General features: G+C 33.5%; 2 protein-coding genes across 2 annotated transcripts; one reads left to right on the top strand and one right to left on the bottom strand.

Moving 5' to 3' along the window:
* The first annotated feature begins 4,785 nt into the window (after window positions 1-4,785).
* LOC110712536 (DNA polymerase alpha subunit B-like) lies at window positions 4,786-11,048 on the top strand. Its single transcript, XM_021891006.1, has 16 exons — window positions 4,786-4,990; window positions 5,095-5,170; window positions 6,202-6,333; window positions 6,926-7,286; window positions 7,373-7,468; window positions 7,574-7,653; window positions 7,842-7,917; window positions 7,996-8,172; window positions 8,918-9,022; window positions 9,134-9,229; window positions 9,333-9,425; window positions 9,512-9,547; window positions 9,637-9,678; window positions 9,982-10,103; window positions 10,217-10,343; window positions 10,576-11,048. Exons 1-16 carry the CDS (start codon window positions 4,915-4,917, stop codon window positions 10,732-10,734), a joined length of 1,854 nt encoding a protein of 617 aa, XP_021746698.1. The 5' UTR covers window positions 4,786-4,914; the 3' UTR covers window positions 10,735-11,048.
* Window positions 11,049-11,530: 482 nt separating this feature from the next.
* On the bottom strand, window positions 11,531-12,001 carry LOC110712473 (TLC domain-containing protein At5g14285-like). Its single transcript, XM_021890938.1, has one exon. It carries the CDS (start codon window positions 11,999-12,001, stop codon window positions 11,531-11,533), a length of 471 nt encoding a protein of 156 aa, XP_021746630.1.
* Between the last annotated feature and the right edge of the window lie 777 nt (window positions 12,002-12,778).

The following is a 12,778-nucleotide window of genomic DNA, read 5'->3' as shown; positions in this document are numbered from 1 at the left end:
TTAGAATCATTAAATTGGACATAAATGATTTCTTTTAATGGACTAGCATGTAAGATTGATTGGATAGCGCAGTTTCATGGGCTATAGGAGCATATTGAGGCTCGGTCAATCACATGGATATGCATGAATGATGCATGATCGAACTATAGACCTACTTTGAAGTTCAAGTATAGAACTTCCGGATATATTAGTGGATTCCTTTGACATGAGTGGAACATTGATTTCATTCAATGGATGTCATAGCTGTGGTGCACTCAAACGTCTGCCCGTAACTGGAGATTATAAAGGGTGTTTCCCGGTTATTTCAGAAATTGAGTGGGATCTTTGGTAGCCACAAGATTGAATTGAGTCTACCTATTTAATTAGGAATGTGTCTTGGCCTCTTGGAGAGGGAGAATTCAGAAAAATGCATGGTCGTGCTCAAATGGATTACATAGTAATCATTTGTTTTGTAATTCTCACTCAGCTTTCAAGAAAAGATTTGTAGACTAATATGATCACGACATGAGATGCAATCATATTATCAAATCGACACACATTGACTTAAGGAATTTGAATATTGCGCACTTGTCTCAGACAAGAGGGAGATTGAAGGAGTTATGTCTTCGATAAGTGCAATTACTAGATATATCAAGGATCACTATTATGGAGATAATAAGTTCATTCTATAGGGTCATCAATGTTTGGTGCTAGATATGACAATTGATCTTTAGGCTAGCTTAATAGCCCAAAGCCTTATAGAATGGATCCTACAAGGTCACACATAAGAGTATTGGGTTAAACAAGTTAGAGGCCCATTATTGGGCCTCATGAGTTCATGACATACCATATTGATAATTGGGCTTGGATAGTTAGAAGAGTCTAACGGGTTTTGGACCTGACATGGTTTTATTTCTAGATATGATCTATAAATATAAACCATGCCTAAGGTTGCAGAATAGAACAATTGACATACAGTAAATTGTCACACAAGCAACCAAGCATCCCAAAAACCCCAATTCTCTCTCTCCCTATTCGGCCCTCACTCTCTCTCTCCTCCATGTCCGTACGGCTCTCCCTTGTGGGCGGCGCGTGTGGTGGCGCGTGGGTGGTGGTGTGGTGTGTTCGTGACTCGGATCTCCATTGAAGGTTGATTGAAGCGTTCAGTCACAACTAACTAGCATTAGTGGAGGATTAATCCGTGCTTGTGGACTAAGTAGAGGAATCACACGTGGGGTTCTTGTTCTCCTTATTGTTCTTGCTCGATCACTTGTGGAATCACGCTTCAAAGGTATTATTCCTGCTCTTTATGTGTTGTGCATGAAATCCTTAGTTAGGTGCTATATGAATATGATTCATGGTTATTTCCGCTGCGTAATACCTATTATCCCCTACAATATCTCCTCCATCTCCCTCTTTATTTCTTGAAACAACTACCTTATGTCATTTGTAAACATACCTTCTACAACAACATCTTTAATTACTTATGTTTTTTCAAGTTTGACTTTTATTACCCCATTAATATATTACCCCCTAATCCAAGCATGCCCTTACAAGTAACCTTTGAATAAGTAATCCTATAAATAACCCCTGAATAAATAACATCTACAGGTAGGGGCGGAGGTACGGGAGGGGCCGGTGGAGGCCCGGCCTCCCCGGCCCATCATGGCAGCCTAATTTTTTTTAATTGTTGGCACCCATAAGTTTTAAGATAAATTTAAATGTTAGCTAAAAATAAAAGTAAAGTAAGGCTGCTCAATTTGTTTGAGGAGGGTATGATCAAAGATACACGGAACGCGGGACGACGGCGCGTTTCGCAAATCAGGACGCGTGTCCCGAAACGCGAAACTTACTCATTCCGGTTCGTGGTGGTTCGCGATCTGGTTCGTGTTTGATAGGGTACCCACTTATAGGCAAAGGAATCTTCTGTTTTCTTGAGTTTTTAAATTTAATTAAAGCTTCAAGTTCTATTAATGGAGGAAAATGAAAAAAGAAGTGAGTAGAAGGAAGAAGAAGGGTCCTTGACAACCTTAACCTAATTTTTAAACAAAATGGTGGACCCCACCCTTTTTATCTTTTCTTTTTACTGTATTATTTTATTACTAGCACCTTGTTTTTACTCCATGATGTACGGCTGTAATCTTTTCTTTTTATTATTTTCTTATTTTTAGTGCCTAGTTTTAAGGTATGTACTGGCAGTAGTGTACAGTTATATCTTTTTATTTATTTTTTGGTTAATACGAAGAAGTTGATTACGAGTACTTTTCAGTTTTAGTGATTTAGTCTAATAAATTTAAAGTCTAATATTCCCTGAAAAAAAAATTAAAGTCTAATAAAAAAGAAAATTCTAATAAAAAATTCGAGAACTAGAGTCATACGTTCTGGGAACTCTAAAGCCTACGTTCCCCGTTCCCGTTCCCGTCCCACGTTCCAAAACGTCCCACGTACCGTGTAACATTGGGTATGATAATGTTTTGTTGGCATGAGATCTAGGGATCAATCCTTCATCTATGGCTTTTTTTACTTTCTATCATTTTAAATGTATATATTTTGATTTTAAGGTTTTTTTTTTAAAAAAAAAAAAAATTTATATACATGTGAAAATAATGTGATCTCTTCTACTTCTTCTCAAAGCCATTTCTTTGCTATTTTTCCAACTAACTTTTTATTATAATATCATTTTTTTATTGGTATTTTTTTTCTTAAAAAATCTATATACATATAAGATGATCAAGTTTTGACATTGGTATTTTTTTTTTTTTGAAATATTTTGACATTGGTATTTAAAATTTCTAATAATTGCATTTTTTTCCCCTAATAGCTCTTAATATATTTTTTTTCTTTAAAAAAAATCTATATAAGAATCGGCCCCCCGGTTCCTAAATTCCTGGCTTCGCCCCTGTCTGCAGGTAGCCCCTGAACAAGTAACTTATACAAGTAACACTTGAATAAGTAATCCCTATAAGTAACCCTGCCCCATATATAGAAAAATTGTTGTACATTAGGGTATCATGGCCTCATGGGTTGAATAGCTAACCTACTACTCGAGAAATTATATAAATATTAAAATAATATTCATTCACATGCAGTGGCGTATCCAGGAATTCCGAACTGTGGGTTCGGAATCTTAAAAAACAAACGATGCTCATATATTAATTAAATATTCAATATATAAGTTCAAATTTTTTTATTACAAATGAATGTATTAAACAGCTATAAAATAATAAATAAAAAAAACCCTACAAAAGCATTCTTCGAGTTTTATACTTTGAAAGCGTGCTAAAACATTACTACTTCTATAAATGATAAATCTATAATTATATTGCAAAAAATCAATATTACACGAAAATTCGAAAAATAAAAATCCCAAGCCCCCAAAAAACACAAATTTGATAATGAATTTTTTTTCTAATTATCAATTAAAAGACCAAGTAAAAATTTTAAATTCTAAGTTTCTAAATTCAATTTGTACGTCAACAATATATCAAAACTAATTAAACAAATCAATAATTAATCTAATTATCACTAATTTACAAACAAATAATGATTTAAGAATTAAGAGGAGTAGAAGAATAAGAGGACTGTTGAAACTAATACGTACTAAAGGATAAAAACAATAATAATATTAGATAAGTATGAAGCAAGTAAAATAAAGAACTCATAATATTTCTTCATGCTTACTTCACCAAATACAAGAGCCATATATGTAGGCTAACAAACAACAAATAATAAGCTAAAAAACTGAAAGTATAATGCCATGTTTAACCCACTAAATAAACTCATTAACTTCTAAATTCATTTAACTCTCTAACTTAATAACAAAATGACCAACATACTACTCCTAAAATTAATGACCCACTCCTAAATTTAATGACCCGACTATGGACTAACTCATGAAGAACAACGGAAGAAATCGAAAGAGGGAAAAAAAAAACAAAAAACAAAAAAATGAGGGTGGTTGGTCTCAAACCCATGATCAAGAGGAGTCTCACTACTCTATTAGTCAATCCCTTACCAATGTGCCAGAGTTACATATTTGTTTATTTACTTCACAAAAATTTGTTTTAACCTTATTTTAAAAAAAAAAATTAAAACTTATAATTTTTTTCAAAAAATCTGGGGTTCAATGAACCCCCCTAGATTCGCCCATGTTCACATGCAAGAGAGAAAGGAACAAAGAAGAAGGTGGTGTGACACTCACGTATTTTGTCCTATTGTATTCACGTGCAAAAAATGGTGAAAAAAGGCTAAAGAGGACCACCGTTCTAATCGTATATCTGAATAATATAAAAAATATTTCATATGCAAAAAAAATCATACAACTTAAAGTTTTAAAATTACCACTAGGAAAGGTATTTAATAATTAATACCACTAATATCTAGTGTTATTATTTTATCACCTAATGATATTAATCTAAATTCATGGGGTAAATAACGATTTTACCTTTTTTGTACTCCCTCCATTTTATAATGTTAGTCCCATATACTATTTTGGGTGTTTCAAAAAATCTGCCTTTGATTTTTTTTTGGAATTAATTGATTGTAGATTGATGACATGACTCTAAATAAGCAAGAAATTTTTACCTTAAATTATGCAATTTTAAGTTTATAACTTATGCTTTCCTGATAAAAAATAATAAAAGTTAAATAATGTAACCTAATTATGAATTATGCTGTACTTTTAATGTTAGATTTCAAATATGTTTTATGTAATTGATTCCATATGTGATTAACATTATAGAGAACAATTTTTTTACGCTCACCATGAGTCGATTGTATGGTTAAGAAGTGGATTATTCCGTATTGATTACTAAACCCGGTTACCCGCTGAAGTTTCCCGCCATTTGCAAAATCTCTCTCTTCTTTTTGTCACTCACTCATTCAACTCCAAAACCCCTCAATTTCGCAAACCCTAAATTCCGAAGAAATCCAGTAATGGAGGCAGAAATTAAAGCAGAATTCAATAAAAGTGGTTTCAATATCGCCGAAGAAGATGTTGTCCTCAACAAATGTAATCAATTTCTCTTCATTCCCCCCAATTTTTCTGGGGTTTTTTCCCCTAATTTTGCTGATTTTAAAGTTATTTTTCCTTAATTTTTACTATTTGGGTTGCAGGTCTTACTTTTTGTACAGAATACAAGCTTACGCCTTCAGATCTAGTGTCAAGTTGGGAACTTTACTATCTCAACAGGTCACCCCAGTTTAATCTTGTAGTGTTTTACATTTTAATTAATACTTCGTATTGTGTTTTTTTTTTTTTTTTTTTTTTTTTTTTTTTTTTTTTTTTTTTTTTTTTTAATTTTGGGGATTTTATGGATTCAGTCAAATTAATTCTATTGCTGATTGAGTTCCAAGTTAATGGTTCCGCATTTGGATGCTTAAGTCATGTTGTATACTATACACCCGTTGTATGCTAGACTTATAAAATGGCTCAATATTTTATATTAGGGGGTTGAGCTGAATTTTCTAAAATTTTCATATTGTAGGTTAATGATAATATTAGGTAGCTATGATTAATGATAGCAAATAAATTCTTTGGATTAACAATCATTTTTTTAAGTTGTCTACGATGAGAGAGTATTTTTTCGAAAATGGGGTGTGGTCTAGGAGTATTGCCTAAAGAAACTTAGGATTCATTTCAGAGTGGATTTTTTATATTTTTTGTGAAACTTAAGTATAACAAGTGTGTGGTTCCCCTATTGAATGTAGAGTAAGGAGGACTGCAATTGTGCCTAGTAATTGGATAGTCTCGTGGTGTATTGCCAGCAGGAACTTTCTCTTTTTCTTTGAGATATGTCTTTTGTGCATATCTTAAGTATAAAGAGTGTGAAGTCAATAAGTCAAATGATAAGAAAAGTAAACATAACTTGAAATTGTGATAGCTATCAAGTTAAGATGAGTATTCCCATAATTTCCAAGGGAAGGGCGCTGGAGGGAGGAGAGTAGGAAGAGCTACTGCCTTTTACACTTATTGAACTAACATAGTATTAGTGTTGTCACTGTTGTGGACTTAATGAATTACACGACCTTGAGATCAATGGAAAGGGAGCAGTAACAACTTGAGCTTGGATTGATATGTTTGTTCTTTTGATGGATTGAATTTTTGACTGCTTCATTAATTAGGAAATTAAAGTGAACATGGTGGCTATCTGTACTTTATGCCAATTTTTTTGCAAGCTTGCATGTCATGTAGCCACATCTAACTAAATTGATGTGTTACAGGCAATTGAATGAGTCTACTGTACAAAATGCTGAAATGGATGGATTTTTGTTGCACCTGCAAAACGAGCAGAAAGAAGCATTTATAAAAGAGGAGTCTGGTTGGCATGCATACTCCTTTCGTGATGTAGATATGTGAGTATCTGGACTGTAATGATCTATTTGTACTCTGTTACTACTTTTGTAAAGTTTATTTTGCTATGCCTTCTCTTGCACAAGCTATGTTGGCATCCCTAGATTTCTGGTGCTGTGACTGCTGTCCATTTGTTTTGATGTACATATAAATCAGATCATGGATCATCTATGTGCCTAATATTGAACATATTGATGTCTTTTCTAATTGGTATGACTTATTTACAGCCATCAATGTTCACATGAACATATCTTCCAAGTTCACATTAGTTATTTGAAAGAGGATAGTACATGTTTTAAATACCAGAAATTTTGAAGATATGGATCAAATCATGGGTCACTTAATTTGTTGAACAGATCGATGCCTTTTCTACTCCTTATGACAGTTTACACTTTACAGCCATCAATGGTCACTTGAATATTTCCTCCAAATTCATATTATTGTTTAAAAGATTGACTAGCTCAAGTGAACTACTCCATTTGTAATCGTAAAGTCTCCAGGATTATAATTTGTCATTTAATCTTTGTAATCTTATTTCACAAGCATAATATATCTGTTTACGTATGTGATATTGAAGTCAAGTCTTTTGTACAGGATATTGAACAATGAACCAATAGATACGAAAGAAGGTATTTTAGACACTCCAACTGACAAACCCTTGGCTCGATATGAAGAGTTAGGCGACTTAGGGCATGGAACAAATGGAAGCCCTGTTTCATCCAGTAAGCAGTCAAACATTCTGACACCCTTTGGACAGAGAACCAACAAATTTGTGGTTCAGTACCATACCAAGACTGAGCCTATCACGGAAAAGGGAAACAAAGAAACTGAAGATGAAGATATGGGAGATGAATTTATTCGAAAGGCTCAACCAAAGAATAGGTGCTCTTTAGTGATTCATGGATCCAAGCCAGAACCTGGTTGCAGATTTATGTATGATAAAATTGAAGACAGGGTACTTAATGCTTCTTGTAGTGAAATGTATCATTATAAAACCTAAATACTTTATCAAGCTGAATTCATGTTTATTTGGTGATGCAGTTTATTTATCTTGTGAACCGCATCAAAAAGCATACATCATCATTTCTTGCTTCTGGACAATATGAAGAACCAACAGATCCTACAGTAGCCTCTCAGGTATTGTAGATTTTTAGATAGTTTCATGTATAATACGGTAGCTCCTTTACTTCTTTATCACACAGTCTTCCGAACACCTACTCATCTTATTGGATCATTTATCAGAAAAGCATGTTTGCTGTTGGAATGATCTGTTGTGACGGAGAAGGCCGTCTTAATGAAAAATCAGTCTTATTACAAAGCAGGTACTTTCATGTTCTCTTTATTGTCATACTAGTGCTTAAAAATTTTAATGAAGTGGTAAAGAGAATTTTCATATGCGACAATTCAAGCATTCAATTTTCTTGTGAGTTCATGTAACATTTTTCAGCCTGAGTACAATTTTAAATTCTAACTTTCTCCTTATAATTTGGCTGTTTTATCTTTGTGTCAGCATTGAGCATTCAGGAGGAGAACATGTACGCCTTGAATTAGAAAAAGTGAACCAATATTCCATTTTTCCAGGACAGGTATTGATGGAATATGTTATGACGTGTATTCTTAATATGTATTTTTGGATTTTCTGAATTGATGAAAATGTTTTTCAGGTGGTGGGCGTTGTTGGAACCAACCCCAGTGGGCACTGCTTAGTTGCTTCGAAATTAGTGGATGCTATTCCTCTGTTACCCTCCTCTGATATTAATCTTCATCCTGCAAAGAAATTAGCTCTGAATGAAGAGGGTCTTTCCAACTTTCAATCACCTGCACTGGCTGAACTATCAGTGGTAAGAAAATGTTGATTGGGCAATTCCAAGCTTGCAACAGAATACTATTGCTGTCTTTAAAATATCAGACCTTACATATGAAAAATGTGTGCTGCAATTTGTATTGGTATTATTTGCTTCTAACATCTTGCTTAGTTAAAAAAGAGCATGGAATACATTTACGATTATAATATATCGTAATACATAGAAAATTTATTATGCCTCAGTTGTGAAGTTCATGAGAAAATGAAGTTAGTAACTTATAAGTGATGGTTTACAAGGATAATCAGCCATCATCCCAAGATGTCATAAAATCCATATTTTATAAATTTAACTGAGTTAAAGCAAGGACTGAGATCATAATTGATATGAAATCAAGCAATGCCTGATGTCCCAACTTCCATACATTAATGCTTGCCTGCTTGGTTCTTAGAATTTACATGGGTTTGCTACAACCAAATACATCAAATCACTCTGTTGTGCTGCAAGCACCTTCAATAGTTTGCTTTCCTTAAAACCAAATTCTGGTAATTGTTGTGTGAGCATGATCTTAATGAGACCAGCTGAAAATTACCACATCTCTGAATTGAGTAAATTTCAAATGTTGCTATAGGAACGTGAAGAAAAATGTGAACTAATAGCTGTATGTGGTCACCATTTTGTCAATTTGGACATAAGATGTTATTCCATCTGGTGTATCATGTTCGATTATCAAGCTTGTTGGACTCTTATTCAGCCTTTTGCTTACTATATGGAATTTTATCAGATTGTGGCAGCAGGACCTTTCACCACGACAGACAACTTGTTATTCGAGCCTTTAAAAGAGCTTCTTGCATATGCAACTAGAAAGCAGCCACAGTTGCTTATATTGGTAAGAGCATTAGTTTCCATCAAAAAAATAAAGAGCATTAGTACTTATGTTCTGGTGGTTTCTTTAGAAGTTGAAAAATGTTTGTATGACATTGTTTGGCCTATTCATCAGTTGGGACCTTTTGTTGATTCTGAACACCCTGAGATCCAGAAACCAACCTTTAACCGGAGCTTTGATGAAGTATTTCAACATGAAATCATCACAAGGGTATTTTCCTCTGATGCCAGAATTTGTTGTTTCTGCAGCCAGAGGAGCTGAGCAATCATTATAAGCACTAATAATCAATGTGAGATCATTTTTTTCTTTTCAGTTGCGAGATCATGTTGAATACATGGGTTCTTCCACTCGTGTGCTTTTGGTGCCATCTACACGAGACGCTAACCATGATCATGTTTTCCCTCAGGTAAATTTCTATTGTACTTTATCACTTCGTACATTCATGATTAGGTGACTATTAACATTAATATTAATTCCTACATTGGCTTGCAGCCTCCTTTTGACTTGAACCCTGAGATGAAAGACCAGGTAAATAAAGATTCTCAGAACGTGTGCCATGAACTTCCCTTTTAACTCTGACATCAAATAGAACCTGAGTTCCTTTTTATTTATGCCAGATTATGTGTCTTGCCAATCCAGGAATATTTGATGCGAATGAGGTCAGTTTTAGCTGTCTGCTGTCTAATATTGCACATTTATTAAGTTTCTTGAAAAGAGTTCATACCTTGTGTCCTAAGCTTCATTGTGATGATGAGAAAAGTCTTGTCTTGCATTAATCTTTCTGGTTCTGTATTGCTGACCAAACTGGAGCCATGATGAGAAATGTCTTGTCTTGCATTTATCTTTCGTGTTATTGGTCGATTATCTTTCTATAATATTGAACTAGGGTCCAAGACTTGATATTAATTTATGTAACACACAATTCTGGATGATGGTTAATCAGTTAATGGTGTGATTTGCAGGTGAAGGTAGGATGCTGCTCTGTAGATGTCATAAAGCATCTGGGTGGAGAAGAGATATCCAAGAATCTGACATCAGGGTCCCGTTTGAGCAGATTGGCCACTCATATTATCAACCAACGCAGGCATGATATGGCCTCTCTTTGCTGGAAGAATTTTTACTTAATTTATTTTGTGTTCTCAAATAGTCAGAATGGATGTTTCATGTTTCCTTATTATTTTTTTCTTTGTATAACAGCTTCTACCCTTTATATCCACCAGCTGAGAGTGTTCCGTTAGACTTCTCTATTGCTCCTGAAGCTTTAGATCTTTCTTCAATCCCACATATGCTCATTCTACCGTCTGATTTGGCTCCTTTTGTAAAGGTAATAACTAAAGAAACAGCTTTTTTCTTGCTTCCATGCCCAAGTTTCATGTGCAAGTGCAGGTTTTTCATTTCTTGCTCATTTTTTGGTTCCTTCATTACTTGACTGGGAGTAAGATTGGATTCTGGAAGGGTCTTTCGATAGGATATTCCAGGGGGTATATATCCCCAAATTTCTTGTTTGAGTTCAATGAAAATGTAATCTACTCAAAATCCTTTTTGTAAAAACACAGGTGCTTTCGCTCAATGAAGAAGTTAAAGAACAGGAGCATGTCAAATGCCTATGTGTGAATCCTGGTAGACTGGCCAAGGGTATAGGAGGTGGTACATTTGTAGAAATTTACTACAATGGAATTCCAGAGACAGCATACGGTTCAATCATCCGCATATAGATCTCCCAATGTAGAAGTTAAAAACAGAGGTATAACCCCAGTCGATTGGACTGGACACGAAAAAAAAATTGGTACTGGATTTGGACTTGAAATTCGAGTCCAATTCTCAAATTTCAGTCTATGTATATACTGCTCCATTTTTATTTATTATTTTGGGTTAGGAATTAGCTTATACATGTACTTTGTATGGTACTAATGTATCTTTCTGTACTATCATTTAGAAACAAGAACCTTTAATTGTATGTTTCAATCATAATATGCTTTTATAAATTATGAGACAAATACAGTTCCTTAAAACCTTCTGACTTCATTATTGTCTTCCTATATATCATTAATGAATTCTTTTAAAACCTAGGCTTCTTCTACCTTTTTTTTTTTTTGAGGGAATAGGCTTCTTCTACCTGTAATGTAAAAAAATTAATTAATTAATTAATAATAAAAACTTTTTTTGTGTGGTTTATTTGTTAAAAAAGAAAATTACATGGGAAGGTTAGGGTAGTCTTTTCTCAATAATGTATAAATGTAAACAATGAAAATATTTTGGATTATATAAGTTGCAGAGTTATTCATACTGTACATTAACGAACCAAAGAAAAACTAACGATATTTAATCATCTGTTTAAAATATTTACAGATTCATTAATACAACCCAGAAAGTACAATCACACTAGTCAACACTAACCAATTATTGGTAAATTATACACACTTGCTAATAAACTAGAATACACTATAAATAACATTTTGTCAAAAAAAAACAAAATACACCACAAATAATACCAGTAGATTATATCATTCATCATTTCAACTTCTCTTTCTTGCACAAACTTTCTTTGTAAAACTCAATCCAATGATTCAAAATCCACAACAAGCTACCCATGATACCAGACACAGTCAACAACATCCAAGAACACCAAACCCATCTTGGAATCACGCTATTCGTCGCGCCACTAGCATACACAAAACCCATCTTGATCACAAACAGAGGTGCAAACACACCTCTAACAGCAGTATAGAATGTGTAAAACCTTGGTGACAAGTAATCATACACCTGTTTCGCTACACGAAAATCGGCCTTTCGTAACCTTGCCAATGACCATACATTCTGCACTGGACTAGTTACCTCAGCAAGAACCAGGATTACTAATATAGCAAAAGCCCCATGATTAGCCACAAACCTACAAGTAAGAAGACCAAATAGACTAGCCAAATGATGAGCAATAAAAAGCACATTTTTTGGGTTAAAAACAAAGTAATGAATAAGATCCATTATAAAATAACTTGAGCTAAATTCAAGCACTAAATTTTGAAATGGGGTGTTTTTTGATACAAAAATTGTTGATGGGATTTCTTGGTTATTTGTATTTTTAACCAAAAACAATGCAAAAACTGCTAAAATAACTGATGGGGTTCCATGAGATAATGATAAGAAGCAACTACATGCATCATAACGGTGCTTTGGACCCCAATTTTGAAAGATTTTGTGTGCAAAAACATAGATTGATGTAAAAAAAAGCAAGAATTGAGGAAGTTTAAGGTCATAACAAGAGGATAATTGAGCTGTAATATCCATGATAATAATGCAAACTAATTAAAAATTAAAGCTTGAATAATTTGACAAGAGAAATAATGAACAAAATTTTTTATAGATGATAAAAAATTGGTATAATATAATGATTAGATAATGAATAAATGGAACTGCTATGATATATTTTGACTTTTGGGGGTTTAAGTTAGCTTATTATAATTGGTAAAGGTCGAATAAATATGAAATTAGATGTGACAATGAATTGTAAAATTTTATAAGGGTGCGCATAAAAAGTCAGATTCCTGAGAATCATTTTATGATAAAATCAAAGAGTCCTCCTTTCTTCAATAAATAAATAAATAAATAAAAAATAAAGAATAAAAAAAATCAAAGAGTCCTTGGTTGTTTTCATACTGTGATTGCGTCAAGTAAACACCTTTAGATTTGCAAATTGCAATCACTTTCATTTTGTATTTTTAAAATTTTTGTGATGGTTTTTTTTATTAAGGGGATATTCCC

Source organism: Chenopodium quinoa, unplaced genomic scaffold (genome assembly GCF_001683475.1).
Source record: "Chenopodium quinoa cultivar QQ74 unplaced genomic scaffold, ASM168347v1, whole genome shotgun sequence".
Lineage (NCBI taxonomy): Eukaryota > Viridiplantae > Streptophyta > Magnoliopsida > Caryophyllales > Amaranthaceae > Chenopodium > Chenopodium quinoa.
Note: the sequence above shows the minus strand (reverse complement) of the source record. Positions and strands in the feature narration are given on the sequence as shown.